Source organism: Trachurus japonicus, chromosome 2 (genome assembly GCF_045865225.1).
Source record: "Trachurus japonicus isolate A0001 chromosome 2, Traja_1.0".
Classification (NCBI taxonomy): domain Eukaryota; kingdom Metazoa; phylum Chordata; class Actinopteri; order Carangiformes; family Carangidae; genus Trachurus; species Trachurus japonicus.
Window position 1 is genome coordinate 330,191 of NC_140908.1, and position 23,985 is coordinate 354,175.

At 49.1% G+C, this 23,985-nt stretch overlaps 1 protein-coding gene across 1 annotated transcript; it reads right to left on the bottom strand.

The window, feature by feature from the left end:
• Positions 1-1,168: 1,168 nt before the first annotated feature.
• dytn (dystrotelin) lies at positions 1,169-22,068 on the bottom strand. Its single transcript, XM_085803847.1, has 12 exons — positions 21,976-22,068; positions 21,700-21,892; positions 7,028-7,113; positions 6,839-6,918; positions 6,433-6,504; positions 6,193-6,356; positions 5,975-6,086; positions 3,488-3,621; positions 3,193-3,420; positions 2,875-3,016; positions 1,487-1,922; positions 1,169-1,269 (listed from the first exon to the last, which is right to left on the bottom strand). Exons 1-12 carry the CDS (start codon positions 22,040-22,042, stop codon positions 1,169-1,171), a joined length of 1,815 nt encoding a protein of 604 aa, XP_085659973.1. The 5' UTR covers positions 22,043-22,068.
• Positions 22,069-23,985: the final 1,917 nt, after the last annotated feature.

Sequence of the window (23,985 nt, forward strand, 5' to 3'; positions counted from 1 at the left end):
GCTAACAGCTACCAGCTACCAGCTGTGCTACAGCAGCTGACTGAGCCTTTTGGAGCCGCGGCTCGGCTCACATTAACTGGGCTCGGTGCGTTTCTCTCGGTCAGCTGTGAAGCAGCGGTCTGATGAGCATGATGTCCGTCACGTGTCCCGTTATGCGCGACTAAGTTGTGACGTTGTCAGGTGACTATAAGCTTATAATACACTGGAGGAAACCCTGGAAACAGATTGGGAGTCTCATTTTTTCTAGCTCGCCAAATGGCGAGACAGCTAAAAATCTGTCTCGCCACATAGGAATCTGGGTCGCAAATGGCGAGTGGCGACCGCTAATTTCAAGCCCTGGTTGTTATGCCGTTGTGGTGCGATGGGAAGACGGTGTTAGCGGCGGATGCTAACCGCTACCTCTAGCCGAAGTTAGCATCGAGCTAGCTCACTACAACGGCCCTCATACTTGTTACCAGTCGAGGCTTTAATTGTCGGTGACGGTGGGGAATTGGTTCGCGGCTCCAGCGCTTCACTCAGACTGTGTTTCTTTTTCTTTGTTGTCATGACAACTGCTGCTGCTGAGAGAGTGAGACGTGTTAGCACTCGTTAGCATCAGAGACAGCTAGTGCGGCTAGCAGCCCTGAGCCTCCTACTCTGCTGCACGTAGCTTCACCTGAGCTCTGTCATTGGCATTTTTGAAACCGAAGTTTTGTTCCACATCCACACGAGTGGTGTAATAAAAATACTCCGTACACACGCAACCGTGGAATCCGCTACCAAGTGACGCAATGCACGTGTAATACATATGCCACAACGATAGGTGGCGATGTGAGGTAAAATGGGAAGGCTGTTTTAACCAATCAACCAGGCAGAGGTCCGACCTGACCTCGTCCAGAACCTCCGCTGGCTGTGTTTACATCGGCACGCGCAGCTATGACGTAAACGAGTCTAATGTTTATTGTTGGACACAAAACTCCAGACTCAACCTTTAAGTTTCTCACACAAATGGAAAATCTGATGTGATGTTGTGGTAACTATGGCGACGGGTGTGGGCGTCATGTTTCTGTCTGAACTTTTCTACGTTGAATAAAAACATTTTATTACCTGAGTCAGAGTGTGTGTGTGTGTGTGTGTGTGTGCGTGCGTGCGCGCGCGCATGTGTGTGTGTGTGTAAGTAACTCACCTGTCAGTGTGTGTGTTTGTGTGACCTCACAGCGTCCACCAGCTGCTGGACACGCCCCCCCACCTGGGCCGCCGCCTCCAGAAGCTCCGCCCCCTTCCTCTCACCTGGACACATCAAACACTTTTTACTTCCTCTCATGGTTTTCAAAATAAAAGTTTCATCATCACTCACAAGAAGAAGAAACTGCCTGGCCTCTATGAACCAACACAATTTCAAGAGAAAAATCTGAAAAACTTGATTCACTGAGGGAGTGTGACCAGCAGGGGGCACTGTGGTAACACACTGATACCCCCTCTGTGTGTGTGTGTGTGTGTGTGTCACCTGTCCGTCTCTCCGTCTCCATCTCCGTCTTCAGTCTGGCGACCGTTTCCTGCAGCTGCTCCTCTAGACTACACATCCCATAATCCTCCTCTGGACTACACATCCCATAATCCTCCTCTACACTACACATCCCATAATCCTCCTCTGGAGACAGGTGGGCGTGGCCGTTCTCTGGCCCCGCCTCCTCTGGTGTGTCCTGCTCTCCTATTGGACGGCAGAGCCCCTCCCCCTCCCAGCTGACGGCATGTGACAGGTGCATTGTGGGAGATGTAGTTAGTTCCTCCTCTCTCCCTCCGTCCTTCACCTCCTCTTCCTCCTCCTCCTCCTCCTCAGTGTTTGATTGAGCGTCAGGAAGCGTGACGTCGTCGTCCGTCTCCGTGACGACGTCCTCCTCCGTCTCGTTGTCGTGGCGTTGAGCCTCCATCTTGTTTAGAGCCTGAATCACAAACAGACGACTGAGCTCAACTATTACTCCCAGCATGCACCTGGCAGCTGGACCACTGAGGCTCATGGGTAATTTTCAATGCGTTTAAAGCAGTGGTTTCTATGGTAACTATAGGCGCGTTTCCATTGCAGGAACTTTGGGGTAATTTTACGGGGCCAGCCCCGTTGGTGCGTGTTTCCACTGCAGGAACCTCCCCCACAGGGCCATTTACAGGAACTTTTACAGGGGCCAACTCCGTTCGGCCCTGAAAAGCTCCTGGGTGGGGCTCGAGGTTAACCCAGCGCTGATTGGCTAAAGCTAGAGCAGGCTCTGACGCTACCAGAAAGCACCAAAACAACCGGCATTTTTAAAAGGGGGAGCAGAAGGGGAGCATTAGCCTAGCAGACACCGCTGTAAACAACAAGAAAACAGCAGGAAGATGTACACAAATGGACCGACGATGAGGTGCAGACATTGATTGCAGTCTACGGCACCGAGGAGATTCAGAGGGGGTTTGAGTCATCGCGGCGAAATTAAAATATCAGCGCACCTCGACACACTGGGGATCCATCACACCGCAAAACAATGCCGTGAAAAGTGTAAAAAAAAAAAAAAAAAAACTCAAGCAGGATTACAATCAACCGCCATGTGCACAAACACACACACCAGAAACGCGCCTACCGCCTCAGCTCTTTCCATCCTTCTTCGTTGTTGTTATGATTTTTGTGCATGTGCTTGTGACCTGCCTGGGTGACGTCACGGTCGAAACTGTCGCACAGCGATTAAGCGGCGATCGAAACTCATGACGTCGCTGCGGGGTCCTACTCTGCAGTGGAAACACGACCACTGAGAGGGCCGAGTGAGAGGACGGTTCCTGTAGAAGTTCCTACCCCCTCCCTTTACCAGGAACTCCTGCAGTGGAAACACGGTTTATGACCCCATGACGACGTCACAGCTCGTTTACCTGCGTGAGCGTCGCCTGCAGACGCTCGTTGTGCCGTCTCAGTGTTTCCATGGTAACCTCCATCTCCGAGCACCTGTCCTCCAGGACGCCTTGCTCTGATTGGACGGTAAGACGCCACGACTTCATCTGCTGCTCCAGAAGCCTGAAGGGACGAGACCGTTAGACCTGGATCTAGTTCTGGATCTGGTCCTAGTCCTGGTCCAGGTCCAGGTCCAGGTCCAGAACCAGGTCCTGGTCCATGTCCAAGTCCAGAACCAGAACCAGAACCAGAACCAGGTCCTGGTCCTGGTCCTGGTCCTGGTCCAGGTCCAGTCTCACCATTTGTCTCGGTGCAGGTTCTGGATCTCTCTGAGCAGCGTTGACGCCTTCGACTCGTCACCTGAGGTCGCCTGCACCGAGGCATCATGGGAAACCTCTCTGTCGTTGGACGGACCGGCGGCTGGATCGGCCAGTGGTGTGTCGGCGTCAGAAGGGGGCGGAGCTCTGAGAGACGGACCGGCGGCTGGATCGGCCAGTGGTGTGTCGGTGTCAGAAGGGGGCGGAGCTCTGAGAGACAGAGAGTTTAATCAACAGGAAGTGAATCAGCAGGTAGCTAAAGACTCACCTGTCTCACCTGTTCTCCGTCTCCGCTGGCTCCGCCCACATCAGGACCCTCCTCCTATCAGCTTCTCTCTCAGTGTGTCGCCGTGGCAACAGGTTGTGACGAGCGCTGTGCATTAACGAGGACAGAGACTCTCTCCAGGTGGGCTGAGGAGGATGACATCATCAACATGGTTACCATAGATACACGGAGACGCCGCATTCAGGCGCGTCAACACAGCCGCCATCTTGGTCAGGGCGATCTGACCATAGACGTCTCTACCTGTCTGTCTCCACCTGTCTGTCTGTCTTTACCTGTCTGTCTCTCTACCTGTCTGTCTCTCACCTGTCTGTCTCCACCTGTCTCTACCTGTCTGTCTCTACTTGTCTGTCTCTACCTGTCTGTCTGTCTTTACCTGTCTGTCTCTCTCTACCTGTCTGTCTCTCACCTGTCTGTCTCTACCTGTCTGTCTCTCTCTACCTGTCTGTCTCTGCCTGTCTCTACTTGTCTGTCTCTACCTGTCTGTCTCCACCTGTCTGTCTGTCTCTACCTCTCTGTCTCTACTTGTCTGTCTCTACCTGTCTGTCTCTACCTCTCTGTCTCTACTTGTCTGTCTCTACCTGTCTGTCTCTACCTGTCTGTCTCTACCTGTCTGTCTCTACTTGTCTGTCTCTACCTGTCTGTCTCTACCTCTCTGTCTCTACTTGTCTGTCTCTACCTGTCTGTCTCTACCTGTCTGTCTCTACCTGTCTGTCTCTACTTGTCTGTCTCTACCTGTCTGTCTCTACCTGTCTGTCTCTACTTGTCTGTCTCTACCTGTCTGTCTCTACCTGTCTGTCTCTACTTGTCTGTCTCTACCTGTCTGTCTCTACCTGTCTGTCTCTCTCTACCTGTCTGTCTCTACCTGTCTGTCTCTACTTGTCTGTCTCTACCTGTCTGTCTCTACTTGTCTGTCTCTACCTGTCTGTCTCTACTTGTCTGTCTCTACCTGTCTGTCTCTAATTCAATTCAATTCAATTCAATTAGCTTTATTGGCATGAACTGAAACCCATTGTTGCCAAAGCACTGCACAAAGCACTCACAAATACATTTCAATATAACATATATACAGTACATATACACATCTCAATATTCAATAACAAATAAACAATATTCCATAAAACTACACAACAATAAAATCCAGTACAATCAGGTACAAACAATGGTGCAAGTCAGGATGCTAAAGAGTCCCTCAGGTTGTGACAAGCAGACACATACCTGGCTGCCAGAGGAGCTGCTGTCCCTTCTAGCAGGACTGACATTTTCTCCTCTGGTGTTAGCAGGTGGAATCTTTTGATTTTCTTATTTATTTCTTTAAAGTGAGCGTCTCTTATTAAAGAGTATTTCTCACAGTGGAGCAGGAAGTGCATCTCTGTCTCTATCTCTCCTGTGGAGCAGTGAGCACATAGCCGCTGCTCTCTGGGCAGCCATGTCTGTCGGTGTCGTCCTTTCTCTACAGCTAGCTGGTGGTCACTCAGCCTGTACTTGGTCAGGATCAGTCTTTGTTTTATGTCTCTAACAGAGTGGAGGTATTCGGCCAATTTATATTCTCTGTTTAGAGTTAAATAACAATTTAGTCTGCTTTGAGTTTTTGTTTTCTTTTCCTAATATTCTAAATATAAATCTTTTGATTGATTAATGATCATTTTTATTCTCTGGTGTTTTGAGGCTGAGCTGATGGGAGCCAGGTTACTGAGCTTCACTATCAGCTGAGTGAGGGGGCTGTTTTCTGGGTTCAGCTCTTGGGTTTTTAATGTTTTAAAGGGAAGTGTGTCTTTTGGGCTACTATTTAGATGGTTCCAAAATGTCATTGCCCGTTTTTGGATGTTTAGTAATAATGGGAAACGACCCAGCTCTGCTCTGCAGGCGTTGTTTGGGGTCTTTCTCTGAACTTTCAGAATTCTTCTACAGAATTCCGTGTGCAGGGCCTCTGTTGGGTGTTTATCCCATAACTCACACTGTAAACAACTGAGTGGACCCCAGACCTCACTTCCATACAGAGCTATGGGTAAAATTACATGATCAAATATTTTCGTCCAGATTCGAATTGGAATATTAATTTTGATTAGTTTGGTTTTGAATGTGTACATTGCCCTACGTGCTTTATCTTTGAGTGCATTTATTGCCAAATTGAAACTTCCTGATGCAGATATAGTCAGACCAAGGTAAGTGTAATGTTTTGTATGTTCAATTAGCCTATTGTTTAGTGTAAAATGATATTTGTTTTCAAGACATCTGGGTTTTTTTTGAAAGATCATGATTTGGGTTTTCTTGAAGTTAACATTCAAGGCCCAGTTGTGGCAGTATTGTTCCAGGATGGTCAGGTTATGTTGGAGACCATCACTGGTTGGGGACAACAGAATGAGGTCATCTGCATAGAGCAGGTATCTAATGTCTGTGTCAAAGAGTGTGAGGCCTGGAGCTGCTGAGCGGTCTCTACCTGTCTGTCTCTACCTGTCTGTCTCTACCTGTCTCACTCACCTGAGAGCAGAACTCCACCACTGGATGATGCGTCTTGTGTTTCCTGGTGTGACGTCGCGTCATGAAGCAGCTCAGACACATGTGAACGTTCACGCACTTCATACAGCGAAACCTGCACACACACACACAGACGCACACACACACACACACACACACACAGACAGGTGTTAGTCCGGTGTGACGATGCATTCAGGTGAGCGTGTAGCGTGCAGCGTTACCTGAGGCCGGCGAGGGGGCGTGTCTTACAGGTGTGGCATCGAACCGCGTGACGGACGTTTTGACTGACAGATAGTCGGTGCAGCGTCGGTAACCACAGCAACAGACGCGGCTCGCTCTGCAGCCATGACAACACGTGTTCTTTACTCGCCATCGGGGTCGACACCTGGAAGCACAGACTAGATTGTTGCCACGACGACCACCAACCACCAACCACCCGCGGCCCGCTGGTGTGCACTCACCCCGTTAAAACACGACCTCACCGCCACCTCCATGCCGCCGAACACCGCTTCCTCCTGCACCGCCGCCGGGACCTGAACGCATCGCAGTAGTCAGAGAGAGCGGGAGAGCAGAGGAGCATGCTGGGAAATGGAAGGAGAGGAGAGGAGCATGCTGGGAAATGGAGGCAGAGCAGAGGAGCATGCTGGGAAATGGAGGCAGAGCAGAGGAGCATGCTGGGAAATGGAGGGAGAGGAGCATGCTGGGAAACGGAGGCAGAGGAGAGGAGCATGCTGGGAAACGGAGGCAGAGGAGAGGAGAGGCGCATGCTGGGAAACGGAGGCAGAGGAGAGGAGCATGCTGGGAAATGGAGGCAGAGGAGAGGAGAGGAGAGGAGCATGCTGGGAAATGGCATCCTGTGGCGGTTACCTGGCTGAGGTCGTGCAGCAGACACCGGAGCGACGAGCGGCTCAACGACCACGAGCTGCGTCCTAAAACTGCCAGCAGGGCTGCAGCACAGGAACCAGACTTTTATTCTGAAGGAGACTTCAGCCTGCGTTTTATTCTGAAAGTCTGATTGACAGATGACATCATCGGAGCGAGGGGGCGTGGCCTCACCTGAGTATTTGTTGGACGGCTGGTCTGAGGACAGAGCGATGAGGGCCGTGTGGAGAGAAGCAGCAGCAACGTAACCTGTTTGATTCCTGCAACACAACACAACACACTGTACCCGGCTGGGACTGATCCTGTTGTCTTCTGTTCCCTTCCTCCATCCTTCCTTCCTTCCGTCATCTTTCCCTTCCTTCTTTCCACAATCCTTTTCCCCTTCCTTCCTTCCTTCCTTCCTCTTTTGATCCGATTGACCTGATCTGTTCCCTCCCTCCATCTTTCCTTCCTTCCTTGAAACAATCTGTTTCCTCCCTCCATCTTTCCTTTCCTTCTTTCCACAATCCTTTCCTCCTCCCTTCCTCCATCCTTCCTTCTTTCCTTCATCTGCCCCTTCCTTCTTTCCACAATCCTTTTCCCCTTCCTTCCTTCTTCTTTTGATCCAGTTGACCTGATCTATTCTCTCCCTCCATCTTTCTTTCCTTGATCCAATTGACCCAATCTGTTCCATATTCATCCATCTTTCTTTCCTTCCCTTTCCTTCTTTCCCGACCTTTCTGTGTGGAGTTTGCATGTTCTCCCCGTGTCTGCGTGGGTTTCCTCCGGGTGCTCCGGTTTCCCCCACCACTAAAAACATGTCGGCTAGGTTAATCCTCCAGTCAGTGCCCCTGACCAAAGGCACTGGCTCATAATCTGGAGTTGGTCCCCGGGCGCTGCACCGCGGCTGCCCACTGCTCCTCAGGGATGGGTTAAATGCAGAGAAAGAATTTCACTGTACAAGCTGTATATGTGACTAATAAAGTACCTTTACCTTTACCTTACCTTACCTTTCCTCCCTTCTTCCTTCTTTCTTCTTTGAAAAAATCTGTTTCTTCCCTCCATCTTTCCTTTCCTTCTTTCCACAATCCTTTCCCCCTCCCTTCCTTCCTTCCTTGAACAAATGTGTTCCCTCCCTCCACGTTTCAACATGTACTGTCTGAAGGGAGGGGGTCAAGCTCTGCTTCAGCATGTCACAGTACATGTTGGCGTTGGTTCCCTCTATGAACTGCAGCTCCCCAATGTCAGCAGAACTCATGCAGCCCCAAACCACCAACCAGATCTCTCTTCAGACCACAGGACACGGTTCCGGTAATCCACGTCCCCAGTCTGCCTGATCTTCTTGTCCCTATCGTCTCTAGAAGAGGCTTCCTGTCCATATCCTCTCCCTGTCTGCGAATCGGAGCAGATGCTTGTGGCTTTAGATGGTGCAGTACTGAAGGTCTAAAGGGCAACTGGCCTGAAGCATAGACTGTAAAAAGAATGGACGTAGCGTCCGTGACGTCACCCATTGGTTTTGGGGAGTCGTTTTTGTGACTCAAATATGGCGGCCTGAACAGCGCCATGTTGGATTGGCCGGCCGAGAACCCGCCCACTGGCCTCGAAGCAGCCTGTCCACGGAGCTGCTCGGACCTGTCACTCAACGTTTCCGCGCCCTGATTGGCCAGAGTTTTAACCTAATAACAGTAAAACGGTAGAGTTAAAAAAAAATTCACCCCCCTCAGAGTGTGTGCGGGGGTAGAAACTATCGATTGAGACCAAAAAATGTGCTGACACCAGGCTTTGATCATGTCTATTGAGGATGTAAAGTCAGTGATTTTAACATGGGGGTCTATGGAGAATGCTGCTTTCTGACACCAGCCCCCAGAGGAAGAAGAGGGGATTGCAGTTTTTTGAACGCGGATGTGAGCTTCACTTCTCAGACCGACAACTGCCCCCTTGGCCTGAAGTCGTTGATGATGCAAGATGTTTTCCAGAGTGAGGTCCCATTGGTAGATGGGAAGAGGGGGCAGATGGGGCAGATAGGGCAGATAGGGGAGAGGATTTGGGGGAGCAGTGGTTATCCAGCAGTTGATGGTCTGATGTACTGAACTGCCATTATCTTTATCTGTTGTACTTTGTAGTTTGGCCTTGGTGTCTCGCACTCTCTCTGTGTTTCCACAGATCCACCGGAGCTCCATCTCTCTGCACCAGCCGCCGCCTACATCACCCCCCCTCCCGCCCTTTCCCCCGTGCTGTTAAGCCCTCCCTTCCCATGAACCAGTCTGCCATCCAGTCCTCCCATTATGCTGGCCTGCTCTCCCTTCCTCCCTTGCCTACCAGAAGCTTCCCTCATCAGCTGTTGTTAACATTTCCATGTTTCTCACATTCTCTGTTATAAACTGTTTTCTTGTCTGTAACAACATCTATGTCCCGTCTGTCCGTCCTGGGTGAAGAAGATGTTTAGTTCATTCGCTGTCTCTATGCTCCCCTCTCCACCTCCAGTCTCCTTCTTTTTGCAGCCGGTGATGATTCCCACCCCCTCCCAAAACTCCTGGGTGTTATTTTCCCTTTGCTTCCCCTCCAACCTCCTCTTGTATGACACCTTAACTTCCCTCAGGCAGAGTTTGAGCTCCTTCTTCACCCTTCTCAACTCCTCCCGGTCTCCGTTTTTAAAAGCCCTCTTCTTCCTGTTCAGGACCATTTTTACCTCGCTCGTGATCCAAGGCTTGTTATTAGCATAGCAGCGTAGCTCCTCGACAGGAACAACAGCGTCCATGCAGAAGGTCATGTAGTCCATCAGGCACTGAGCTGCTCCCTCTATGTCCTTTCAGCAGTACCATCTGTAGCCGTGTTGTTGTAGGCTGAGGCTGAGCACTGGGCTGCAGGTGAACCAGGTTGTGGTCCGACTTCCCACAGGGGGGGTAGGAGCGCACTGCTGAATATGCATCTCCGGTGTTGGTATAACACCGTGTCCTAACTGGATGCGACGCGAGCGAGCGTCCGACAATCGCGTCACATCTGACGCTCTCTGTCCACACTGAATCCGTGCGTCTGTTGGAATGGAAGCACATCAGCTGTGCGCTCGTCACATGGATGTATTATCAGACTGGAGACGTAACTGCCCGGTTAAAAGATGGGTGAATTGTGCCTTTTAAACAGAAAACAAGTTTCTTGAAATATATAGCCAACAGCAAGTTGTCTCTATAGTGTAGGAACACGAGTAGCAAAAACATAATGCAGGGTTTTCTGTAACATTATAAGACGGCGCACCGCCCCCCGCCCAAGATGAATGAGGCTATTAAAAAAAAAAAGTCCGCTAGTCTCCTTGAAGCCTCCTTTATGTGTTGCACACATGGGGTGACCAGCAGAGCGGCCGCACCGTGACCGCGGTCCGCTCCAACTGCCTGGTGTCCCCATTGCGCACCACGCATCTTTTCAGTCACTTGTCCAAGTTCTCCTTTAGACTACTGTTTTTTTTCGAGACAACACTCATTCTCTCTCTCTCTCTCTTTTTTTTTTTTTTTTTTTACAGGCGGTGTCAGCTGATGTGCACGTCTGCAGCAACCTAAACAAATACACGTGTTACTGTTGACTGGCTCTATTCCAGCCACATGATTGGTTCCGCACGGTGCCACTCTCAATATCATTGGTTATTTGTATTGTCTACCAAAACATGGATGAATGAAACCTATCGACCACGTCTTATATTTCTATCGAAGAAAAGTTATTTCAGTTTATACTGTTTTATCACCCAGCCCTAGATGGGCTACTGCCCCCCTCCTACCTGGGAAACAGGGGGGAGACACAGCTCTAACTACACAGCACCGACAAGCACTGAGAGCCGCATGTTGCAGTGACGTTAAGATAAAAAATTTAAAAAAAATATAAGCCGACGAAAAGATGCAATTTGCCACTTAATTTCTTGTCGATGTATTATTTGCGGGGGCTTTCGGGGGATCTGGTGACGGTGGAGGATCCAGACTGATTCACTGTGGACCACCACCAGTCTGATCAGGTCCATCGCAGCACAGCAGCTGCAACACTGCCCCGCTGTCTGTCACATTACTCACATGTATCAGCGCAATCTGTTTACATTACATTAAGCCGACATCAGGAGAATAATGAGACGCGATGGTAAATTAATGAAAATTAAAGTATGATAACGTACAGATATAAATATATTTGTTTCTGAAAAAACTATCATGATTTTTGGGGGCATTCTTGGTCAAATTGAGGGGCAAATGGCCCGTGGCCACCGCTAATTTCCGACGCTGAACGCTGAACGCTCTAAACGCTGCATCGCGCTGCGTCGCTCGCAGCCAATTGACCCTTCGCCAACTCCTCCCACAAACGGCTATTGTCCAATCCTACGTTAGCAGCCGTAACTATAGGCCTGGCAAGCTTTCCGCAGTGAGTCATTACGTTTGCTTTTGTGGACACATTTTGAGACTAGGACGAAAAACATTTGTTTGTAGAGAAGGATGTTGTTGTTGCCGCTGCTACTACGGCGGTGGCGGCGGCGGCAGCAGTAATATAGAGATGTTCAGATACGAGCGGACTTTTTTTTCGACTTGAGCAAGTGTAAATATGGGGATAACCATATGTTCACCTCCGAAATGACAGCTGTACTTTTACCGCGTTTACCTGGGCTTTTAGGCGAGGGATCCTCCATGCAGGGACTGCTTTCACTGACTGATACAGCGGTGGGAGAAAAAAAAACAGCAGCGAAAGCTGTATGTGGTTCACAATCGCCCAAAAACTTGCAGTGTGACAACGTTTCATGACCAGTGAGATGACCTAAGTCTTCGTGGGTTGATAGACGGTAAAATTACCGGCCCTTACTGCTGCTCTGTACATTGTCCAGTCGTGTCGTTGAACAGATGTTTTATCCTCCTGCGCGAGTCACGTCACTGAAAACTATGAATGATCTTTGTGACTTCTTCTCTCTATTATCTCAGAACAGTTTATCCAGAAATTTGCTGATATTTCCTTTGAAATCGATACCAAATACTGCCAGGAGCATGGCTGGGAGTGAAAGCTTGCCCGCCGTAGCAACAGTAACCAAGGGGGCGGGGCTTACGCGAAGGGTCAGTTAGGACATTACAATAGGAAACCATTAATTTAGCAGCTGTCGCTCGCTCGCGTCGCATCCAGTTAGGACACGGTGTAAAGCAGATTGATGGTTCTGTTCCTGTGGGTGGGGCAGTCCACATACTGATGAATTGCTGGCAGCGAGGTTTCCAAGGTGGTGGTTAAAATCCCCAGAGATGATATCAGAGCCTCAAAGGGTTTTCCATGGAGTTTTTCCTCAGTCGATGTGAGGGTCTAAGGACAGAGGATGTTGTTACGATGCCATGTAAAGCCCTTTGAGACAAACTGTTTGTAAAAACGGGCTATACAAATAAAATTGCCTTGCCTTGCCTTGCCTTGCCTTGCCTTGCCTCAAGATGCTGTGATAGATAATACGGCCTGAGGCGAACAGCCAACAGTTCACAGTCTCTGCAGCATGGTGAATCCAGGTAGCTCCACATTAGCTCAGTCAGTGGTCAGTGAGCTCTCCCGGTAGATCCTCTGGCTCCCGACCAGCGCGGACAACTTGTCAACTTGTTCATCAGCGCATTTACATTCCCCATCAGAACTGACGGAATTGCTTCACCCCGGCACGACTCCCGCGGTACTTCCTCCGTAGTTCGCGGAATGCAGTGGTTTACTCAAATTTTGTTTTTCCTTAACTCCAGCAGCATTGGTCTTGAATAAGCTATTTTACTCGTTTCGGCTGGTTTACCGTTCACAGAGCAGCAGACCGGCACCATTACGTTTCTGCGGATTTCACTCTCAGAAATAGACCAGGATGCTGTAAGATATCTGTGGTTCACAAGCCCACCAACAGAGGAGAAAGACGAGAAGCTGCGCATGCTTAGGATGACAAGAGTGGTGTTTGGAGCTTCATCAAGCCCATTCTTACTCGCAGCCACAGAGCCATGGAGCGATGTAAGTGGATGACGAACTCTCCTGAGCTCAAAGAAAAATGGCAGGAGAGCTCGATGGATTGCACTGCTCAGCCAGAAACACGTGTTCGACCTCAGGAGGCTGCTTGATATTCTGAAAGAAAGAGAAAACACAAAAAGAAGTGTTCTGCAGTTTTTCCTGTTCTTGCATTTTTGACCCTCTAGGATTCTTGACCCCTTTCACTGTCAGGATGAAATGCTTGTTCCAAGAGATGTGGAGAAGAGGGCTTAGGTGGGATGAGGAACTGCAACAGTGGTGCTCAGAGCTCCGACAACTGCACCAGTCACTGCAGCTGCACAAGACACAACTCAGACTATGGACAGACTCAATGATAGTGCTACGCTGGATCTGCAGTTCTGCTCACAAGTGGAAACAGTTTGTAGCAAATAGAGTGACAGAAATCCAGACTGTAACCGACCCACGGTCACGGTCTCACTGTGAAGGAAAGATGAATCCAGCTGACCTTCCCACCAGAGGCCTGACGGTGCAGGACCTGAAGCAGAGCAGAGGAAGATGTCCAGGAAGGTAAAGTCTGAACTCAGATCCAAACACCAGATTGTTGTACAGTTTGTTAATCAAGACATAGACTTCTTAGAACCTGTTTTATGTCTGGAGAAGTACAGTAAACTAAAAACAGTGCTCCGAGCAGACAGCAGAACAGCCACAAGCATGTTGGTGCAGCATCAACATGAAAAGATAATGCATGTGTCATAACATGGTGTTTTGAACCAGCCTTAGTGTGTTTTGGACAACAGTGTCAGTGCACCTGAACGCACCATGAGGAGCTGGAGGTGACAGCTGCATTAAATTAACTAATCAGTGTGGAGTGGTATGAAGACTGTTTCAGACATTCAGTGTGAAGACTGGCTGTGAAGAGGAGGCTGCTGTGCTGTGCTGTGCTGGACTGTGTTGGGCAGAAGAGGACTCCCCCCACTTACCTGGAACCCCCCCCCCCCTCACAGAGGATCACTGGCACCCTAAAGAAGAGGAAAGTTGGATATTTTTCCATGTTCACCTCCCTCTGGTTCTAACTCTCTCCTAGAAATCAACAGGTTGGAGGAGAGCAAGCTCAACAAAGGCTGAGGCATCAAACGGTGTAGTACTGCGGAAGGAGTGGGCCCCTTCCCCCTTGGAGTTCTACTAAAGCCTCATGATGAGAGGAATCTAACAAGAGTCGAGGTAACGAGACCTGTGTCTTATCAATTTTGGTTTTTATTATAAACCATCTCCTGGACTTGTTTTAAATCTGTGCTGTGTCCTTTTAGGAATAGATTGTCCTGCTGCCCCTCCCCTGATTGAAGGCCGTGCTGCATCTTAAATCCAGCCCAACAGAAATGCACATTCTATTGTGAATAAACAGTGTCTCCCCTTTTATTCCAACTTGTGTCTTGTTATTTTAACTCAACGTGGTTCCCAACCAATCCAAGTTCTAGAACCTTTTAAACTTTTAAGCTTTTATTCCTAATTGTGTGGTGTGACATATTTTGGCGTTGTTTTGGCAGGACTTGGACTGTAGTGTTGGGACCTCATTGGGTTAATATACTAGACCAGGAATTATGGCAAATCCAGCACCTGCCATGGTGGCACCCTTTTTCATAGGGGCACCCTGGGCCCCAAAATTCACCGGCCATGGCCTGGATTTTAATGAGTGGAGAAACCAGATGCAAGCCATTCTCAGAGCACAGGTATGGACTGAAGCACAACAATGTGACTTCATCATTAGTACTCTCGAAGGAGAAGCCAGACGAGAAGTCTTGATTTTGGATGAAGACGAGAGAGCCACTCCTGCAATGATATTTGACTTTCTTGACGAACTGTATGGTGATAGAGAGTTTATTGGTTCACTACGATCTATGTTTTTTGACTGCAGACAAAAGCCAGCAGAAACTGTTCGAGCCTATGCTCTTCGCCTTCGGGAGCTGGGTAAGAGACTGCAGTCCAGAGACCCTCAAGCTCCTGCACGGATGGATGTCCAGCTACGTGACCAGTTCGTCACAGGGCTGCAACCAGGAGCCATTCGAAGTGGGGTAAGAAAACAACTTAGAGAGACCCCAGATTTTACATTTGCTAGGACTCGGCAAATGGCTCTAGACATGGAGATGGACCAAGTGGAGGGGGATCGGCTAGAGTCGACATGTGCCTCTGTTACCGAAAGGAGGGTGGCGCCAAACCTGACAACAAGCTGGAAAGCAGAGCTTAAGGATGAAATACTGGAGGAGGTGAAGGGACATATATGTGAGGTCATACAACAGGAGTTCCAGAGGCTCCGCTCCTCCCCAGTGCAACAGGTAACTCCCCCTCATAATAGCCCAATCAACCATCAATGCTACCCTCGCAGCCCTACACCTTACCAGCAAAGGGGAGATCGGAGGCCACGTAGCCCAAGCCCTAGGAGACCACACCAGCAGGAGAGACTCCAAACTAGGGATTCAGGGAGGAGGTCGAGAGCCACTTCTAGAGCACATGCACAGCACCATAATTCCGCCAAAGACACAAGTTTTGGTTTGAGGTGGGATGAGCAAGGCCGACCTATATGTAAGCGGTGTGGAGTAAGTGGCCACCTCTACAGAGAATGCCCACAGCAAGATTTAAACTGCTGAACCCAGTTACCACGGGCCAGGTGACGGGTAGCCATACAGCGGCCCAGAATGAACTTACCAGAGAAGCTGTAGTTGGGTCTTGCCCAAAAGTCCCAGTGACCTTTAACGGTAAAACTGTGAGTTGTATAATGGACACGGGCTCACCTGTGACATTAATGTCTGAAACCTGTTTTAACCGTCTTTTCCCCATGCAGGAAGTAGGTCCTGTTGGAGACCTCAAGTGGCTACGGCTAAGGGCAGCCAACAAGACCAAGATACCCTATGTAGGCTACGCCATGATGGATGTAAAAGTGGGGGACCTGGCACTGGGTGAGTTGGGAGTCGTCATCACTGAGGATATAACTGGTGACCCAAATGAACCACCTCTGTTGGGTATGAACGTTATCCAGTGCTGTTGGCATGCAGTTGGACCTGATTCACAGGCAAAACATAACTTTGCTTCTGCCCCAAACCCAGTGAAAAGGGCCTGGGAAATGTCATTTGAGGTTTGCAGACGTATTGACGTGACACCCCCCTCTGGGACCCTTCGGCCAGCCTACAAGTCCCCTGTTTGTGTTCCAGGCCAGAGTGAGATCTTGCTCTGGACGAGAGCGCCATCCAGTGTCCTCGATGGAGATAGTGTATTGGTGGAACCCTTGGAAGAGTCCGGGCTGGTCTCTGCTGCTAGAGCGTTGGCTACTGCAACCCGTGGACGAATACCAGTACGGGTAAGAAACCTGGCCCCTTACCCTATATGGTTAAAGCGCTATCAATCCATTGCCACTTCTTCAGCCTGTCCATCTGACATAAGAGAAATGGAGGACCTCATCCTAAAAGAAGTCAGCCCTGGTGTTGTGGAGGTGGGTGTAGGACAGGTGAGCACCGACTGCAAGGACGAGATTGTACAAAATCTGTGTTTCCAAGGTGATGGCTTGACTAACATCCAACAGGAGAAGATGCAGGCCATGTTGCATAATTGGGGACATTTGTTTGCAAAGCATGACGAGGACTTCGGGCGTACAGGACAGGTGCAACACAACATCCCCACTGGTGTAGCGGCACCAATCCGTGAGCGGTACCGGCCCATCCCGCCAACCATGTACCAGGAAGTCCGTGGCCTCCTGAAGGACATGTTGAAAGCCGGAATCATAAAAGAGAGCTCCAGCCCATGGGCCGCCCCCATTGTCCTCGTCCGCAAGAAGAGTGGTGAGTTGCGTTTTTGTGTTGACTATCGCAAACTAAATGCTGTCACTCATAAAGATGCCCACCCACTACCACGCATTGAAGAGGCATTAACCACTCTCTCCAAGGCTGAATACTACTCCACTCTGGACCTGGCCAGCGGCTACTGGCAGGTGGAGGTTGCACCTCAAGACAGAGAAAAAACTGCCTTTTGTACCCCATTTGGGTTATATGAGTTTGAACGCATGCCCTTTGGCCTCTGTAACGCTCCTGCAACGTTTCAGAGGCTGATGCAGAGATGCCTGGGGGGTCTAGTCTCTGACTCTGCATTAGTATACCTGGATGATGTCATCGTCTTCTCTGCCGACTTTGAAACCCACATGAACGACCTCGAAAAGGTATTTAAAAGACTGTCTAGTTTTGGCTTGAAGTTACGCCCTGACAAATGTGCTTTATTCCAGAGGCAGGTGAAGTTCCTCGGACATGTGGTGAGTGGAGAAGGAGTGGCTCCAGACCCTGAAAAGATATCCTGTGTGCAAAACTGGGTCATACCACAGACTGTCAGTCAAGTAAGGTCATTTCTCGGCTTTGCTGGCTATTACCGGCGCTTCATTGCTGGCTTCTCCAAAGTAGCACAGCCACTTAATGCCCTTTTGGCCGGTGTCCCCAAAAATGAGAAGAAAACAATGGTACAATGGTCCACAGAGTGTGAGGAGGCCTTCAAAACCCTGAAGGAGGCACTTGCTCAAGCCCCAGTTCTTGGTTTTGCAGATTTTGCCCTCCCCTTCAGAGTTTACACTGATGCCAGCCTCACAGGCTTAGGTGCAGTTCTTGCACAGGTTCAGGAAGGAAAAGAACGTGTGATAGCCTATGCCAGCCGCAGCCTCCATCCAGCAGAACGGAACGATGCTAATTATAGTTCGTTCAAGCTTGAACTTCTCGCTCTAAAATGGGCTGTGACTGACAAGTTTAAAGACTTCCTCTGGGGCACGCAGTTCACTGTGTTTACAGATAACAATCCCCTTGTTCACCTTCAGTCGGCTAAATTGGGGGCCGTTGAACAACGCTGGGCAGCTCAGCTTGCTAATTTCCACTTCGATGTGAAGTATAGGCCAGGAAAAGAAAATGCTAACGCTGATGTGCTGTCTCGACTCCCACCACAGGTCCAAAGCTCCCATCCTCCAAAAGAAACCTCTGAAATCGAGGCTTGTACAGTGCATGCTGTATGGGCCCCTGGCCACTGGCAGTCATTACAGGAGGGAGACGTCACCATTCAGCGCCTGAGGTATTACATCAGCAGAGAACAGCCACCTACAAAAAGAGAGCGCAGTAAAGAGCCGGCAGCTGTGACCCGACTCCTTAGGCAGTGGGACCGCCTTGAAATGGTGGATGGAGTGTTGATTCGGTGGGTCCAGGACCCCGCCTCTAAAGAATTAATGTCTCAGATTCTTGTCCCCCTACAGCATCGTTGGGCCACATGGGATGAGTACCACAGACGCCAAGGCCACTTGGGTGCTGCAAAGATCTGTTCCACCCTCCGTAGAGCTTTCTATTGGCCTCAGATGGAAAAAGATGTGGCCGAGTGGACATCCAGGTGTGAAAGATGCATTCGACGTAAGTCACATCCTGAAGGTAAAGCACCCATGATGTCCATTATTACACATGCCCCCCTTGAAGTCGTAGCTCTTGACTTTTTGACCTTGAGTCGACCTACAGATGCATACCAGTATGTACTTGTAGCAACTGATCTATTCACAAAGTATGCATGGGCCATCCCCACACGGGACCAAACGGCAAGTACCACAGTCAAAGCTATCCTCAAACACATAATTCAGACTGTGGGATGTCCTGAACGTTTCCACTCGGACCAAGGTGCAAACTTTGACTCTGCTTTGATGAAAGAACTTTGTCAATATTATGGATGCAGGAAAAGCAGGACAACACCCTACCATCCGGAGGGCAACGCCACCTGTGAGCGTTGGAACCAGACCCTGCTCAACATGTTGGGTACCCTGGAAATCGAACAGCGTTCAAGGTGGGTCCAGCATTTGCCAGAACTGGTTCAGGCCTATAATAATTCCACACATGCTTCTACAGGCTATACCCCCCACTTTCTCATGTATGGCTGGAATGCCCGCCTCCCAGTGGAGGTAGCATCTGGAGTGTGGAAGCCCACCACCATGGTTACCACAGAACAGTGGGTACAATGTCACCATGAAAGACTGGCCCTGGCCTACCAAAAAGTGGGTGAAAATCTCGCCAAAGCCTCCTCCAGAGACAAGGAGCGCTACGACCGAAAGGCGAAGTTCCAACCTTTTCTCCCTGGTGAGCGGGTGTTGGTACACACAACTCGCCGCTACGACCAAGGGAAACTCGCTGACAGATGGGAACCACATGTCTATGTGGTGGTCAAGCAACCTGCCTCACCTGGGGGACCAACATACCAGGTACGGCCAGAAGGTAAGGAGGGCCCCCTCCGGACCATTCACCGTAATAGATTACGTCTGTGTACTTTCCATAATCTTGTGCAGGAAGAAATCCAACCAGCCAACGATGATGCCCGTGGCCCCGTGGCAGACATGGCAACTCAATGGCTGATGCTAGCCTCCCATAGGACAGTCCATGAGGCCAGAGAAGATGACCGCCCAGTTTCTCCAGCCCGACGCTCACGAAGAACAAACGTAGGCCAGCCACCGGAGCGTTATGGCTGGTGAGTGCAAAATATAACTGATGGGGGGAGGTTGCCACCAGGACCTACAGGAACAATTGGGTCCCCGAGGACGTGGACAGGAAAAAGTGGGGGAGTGTGTCATAACATGGTGTTTTGAACCAGCCTTAGTGTGTTTTGGACAACAGTGTCAGTGCACCTGAACGCACCATGAGGAGCTGGAGGTGACAGCTGCATTAAATTAACTAATCAGTGTGGAGTGGTATGAAGACTGTTTCAGACATTCAGTGTGAAGACTGGCTGTGAAGAGGAGGCTGCTGTGCTGTGCTGTGCTGGACTGTGTTGGGCAGAAGAGGACTCCCCCCACTTACCTGGAACCCCCCCCCCCTCACAGAGGATCACTGGCACCCTAAAGAAGAGGAAAGTTGGATATTTTTCCATGTTCACCTCCCTCTGGTTCTAACTCTCTCCTAGAAATCAACAGGTTGGAGGAGAGCAAGCTCAACAAAGGCTGAGGCATCAAACGGTGTAGTACTGCGGAAGGAGTGGGCCCCTTCCCCCTTGGAGTTCTACTAAAGCCTCATGATGAGAGGAATCTAACAAGAGTCGAGGTAACGAGACCTGTGTCTTATCAATTTTGGTTTTTATTATAAACCATCTCCTGGACTTGTTTTAAATCTGTGCTGTGTCCTTTTAGGAATAGATTGTCCTGCTGCCCCTCCCCTGATTGAAGGCCGTGCTGCATCTTAAATCCAGCCCAACAGAAATGCACATTCTATTGTGAATAAACAGTGTCTCCCCTTTTATTCCAACTTGTGTCTTGTTATTTTAACTCAACGTGGTTCCCAACCAATCCAAGTTCTAGAACCTTTTAAACTTTTAAGCTTTTATTCCTAATTGTGTGGTGTGACACATGCACGCAGGGGTACAAGACACTTTAGTGCAGACAAGAGAGAAATATAGGATTTTGAGAGCACGACAAGTAGTCAAGAAGGTGGTGTCAAGATGTGCACTTCAAAATTCAAAGCAAAGGCTGGACAACAGACAACTGCACCGCTACCAAAGGACAGAATAACAGAGTCGCCGCTCTATGTGAAGGCACAGAACTCCATGACAGAATCGTACATAGTGCTGTTCCCTTGCGCTGTAGCCAGAGCTGCGCACTTGGAGCTGGTCTCAGACCTGCTAACCGTGGTCACTTTAACTCCTTGTTTTTATCCAGTGTGGCACTTGTTTGTTGGATTGATGTTAATTGTTGTCCCGTGTCGTTGTCCCATGTCATCCATGTTGTTGTGTATTCCATCTCTTTTAATTATTAGCTTCATGTCATCGTTTGTGTCACTATTGTGCATTTTACTGTTGTTTTTTGCTGCTGGCTGCACCGCAAATTTCCCCCCAGGGACAATAAAGATCTCTCGACTTGACTTGACTTGAGACCTGTTCACAGAGAACTTCCTGCCAGCACTGAAAAGATTCATCTCTAGAAGAGGATTATGACTCAGACAACGCCGAGACATTCAAGAGAGCTGATCAGGACCTGAAGGAGTTCTGGAAAGGCATCAAAGATCCACAGCGACGAGAGAAGGGCATCACCTGGCGGTTCATCGTCTGCCGAGACCAATTCAGCTGCTATATCCTTTGGAAATTTAGATAAACTGTAGTTTATCGGGGTGGAGGATGTTGAGAATTTATTTCGTGGAAAACATTATTTGAGAAGAATAAATAAGTTCATACAAGTAAAATATAAGTTACAGGTTGAATAATTATGTAATATATTTATTAAAAGCTATATTTTTTCAAAAATAATACAGCCATGGGGCGTTTAGAGGGGTACAGAATGAAAGTATTGCTTTTCCATAAAAAATTATATTTAGTCTGAATTAATTATTTAAAAATTTTTTGACGAGTTTGACAATGATTTTCTGTCACGTTCTGTTTACATTCGTACCTGCCCGTAGCCGACACGTGGCGTTAGGATGGATGTATTTGTGTAGTCTTATCTGTCATAAACACGTTTACTGTCGCGGACTCCCGGTGCCACCGAGCTCCTTTTTTTTTTCTTCACCGAGACAAGAGCAGTGACAGCGGAGGCTCTGAGCGCAGGTTTGGTTTCCAGCAGCGGTGTGGAAGGCAGAGAGCCTCCACTCTCCCTGTAACAAGCTACAAGTCATTTATTATGCTGTTAATGATGTTAAAAATGAAACATAAGGTAAATATCCTGCTTAGTTCTCCTCCTCTGCTGTCCTCTGATCAGAGTGGAGTCCCTAGCCTGTTCTACCTAGCAACGGTCTGGCAATCGACTGCTGGAATTCTTTTTCTGTTGTTGTTCTGGTATTTCTATTCAACCTTTAACTGTTCGTTAAATAATTTTCCAGGACATTAAACAAGTCAACCCTTCTCCCGGTTTTCCAAGTGGAAACGTTGCACCGTGCACACGCAGCTCTGACCTGTCGTAGAGTCTGAACATCAGATCACACGTCTCCTCCGCCGCCGTCACATGACCTTCCACTTCCTGTGACACGCTCTCGAACATCCTGCTGAGCGTCCAGGCCACTTCCTGTCTGTTCAGGCCCGCGTCCTGCCGAGCTCCGCCCGCCGAGCCGAACGCCGCCGTGACGTGTGGAACGGACACGGCGTTAACTGGAAACACAAACACAGTGAGAAGAGAAGCACTTTCTATTACATGTGACATCACAGTGACATCATTCTGACAAAACACTCACGGTGACAGAGTTTCCGTAGCGACTGCAGCTTCATGGCGGCTCGATAAACAGACGGTCGGATTTCCATCAGCTCCTCTGAACAGGAAACAGGAAGTAAACACCTGCAGCTTGACAGGGTTAAAGGTCAGTGAACACATCACGGGGGCGGAGCTTACCGACGGCGTCCGGCTCCATGACGGCGTCTGGAAGCTACAAACAACATCAGGACTTTAGTGCAGCACTTTTATTCTGAAGGTCTGAAGGAAGTCGGTCCTCGACCTCCGTCACAACACACACACACAGACACACACACAGACACACACACACACACACACACACACACAAGACTAGAAGCAGACTAGAAGCAGACCAGAACCAGTAGAAGCAGACTAGAACCAGTAGAAGCAGACTAGAACCAGTAGAAGCAGACTAGAACCAGTAGAAGCAGACTAGAACCAGTAGAAGCAGACTAGAACCAGTAGAAGCAGACTAGAACCAGACTAGAAGCAGTAGAAGCAGACTAGAAGCAGACTAGAAGCACTAGAAGCAGACTAGAAGCACTAGAAGCAGACTAGAAGCACTAGAAGCAGACTAGAACAGTAGAAGCAGACCAGAACCAGTAGAAGCAGACTAGAACCAGTAGAAGCAGACTAGAAGCAGTAGAAGCAGACTAGAACCAGTAGAAGCAGACTAGAAGCAGTAGAAGCAGACTAGAACCAGTAGAAGCAGACTAGAACCATTAGAAGCAGACTAGAAGCAGTAGAAGCAGACTAGAAGCACTAGAAGCAGACTAGAAGCAGACTAGAAGCACTAGAAGCAGACTAGAAGCAGACTAGAAGCACTAGAAGCAGACTAGAAGCACTAGAAGCAGACTAGAACAGTAGAAGCAGACCAGAACCAGTAGAAGCAGACTAGAACCAGTAGAAGCAGACTAGAACCAGTAGAAGCAGACTAGAACCAGTAGAAGCAGACTAGAACCAGTAGAAGCAGACTAGAAGCAGTAGAAGCAGACTAGAAGCAGTAGAAGCAGACTAGAAGCACTAGAAGCAGACTAGAACCAGTAGAAGCAGACTAGAACCAGTAGAAGCAGACTAGAAGCAGACTAGAACCAGTAGAACCAGACCGACCTTGCAGTGTCTCTGTCTCTAGGAACCAAACTGAGACCTGGTGAAGCTGAAGCTGCTGAGTCATCAATCATTCATCAGCCTCCTCTCACCTGTCAGCTCACCTGCTGTCTGTGGACCAATCAGCAGCCAGCAGGGAGCGGTCATGTGACCTGCTTCATCTATAATCTATGACACACACACACACACACACACACACACACACACACACACACACACACACACACACACACACACACACAGTGGAGCTGTCAGGACCAGTGTGGTAAAACCTGTGATTGATGAAGATGAAGATGATGAAGATGATGAAGGTGGTGGTGGTGATGATGTCATCGGGGCTGCTGAGCGGTGGCCTGATGAGGGGACAAAGCGGCGGCTGTTGTTGCCGTGGACACTGGGTCTTTGTGTGTCTGTGTGTTTGTTGTTGTTGCGGCTCTTTGTGCGTCCTCACTGAGCCTTTGTGAGTCTGTGGCTCGTGTGAGCTGCAACACTGGAGCTCTTCTTCCTCCTCTGCACTGAGATGAACGACGCCACACGGAGCCTGTCGTTGCCCCCCGTCGCCCCCCACAGAGGTTAACACAGGGTGAAACTAGCAGAACCATGAATCTGTATTCCATCAGACTTTCTGGTAAAATCTACTGACAAACACTCAACAACTCCTTGACAACTGTCTCTTTCGTGACCAGTGGCTCTGATCCTGAGGTTTAAACATCTGTAACTCTCCTCACAGATGTTTGTTCAGTATCTAACAGGCTTTAACGGCTGCACGAGACACTTTAATAGTTAATAATAATAATCTCAAAGTCAAAAGCAACTGTTTCTTTCGACTTAAATTCCTTTACTATGACCTGGACAAATGAGAATATGCACAGGCTTAATAATAATAATAATAATAATAATAATAATA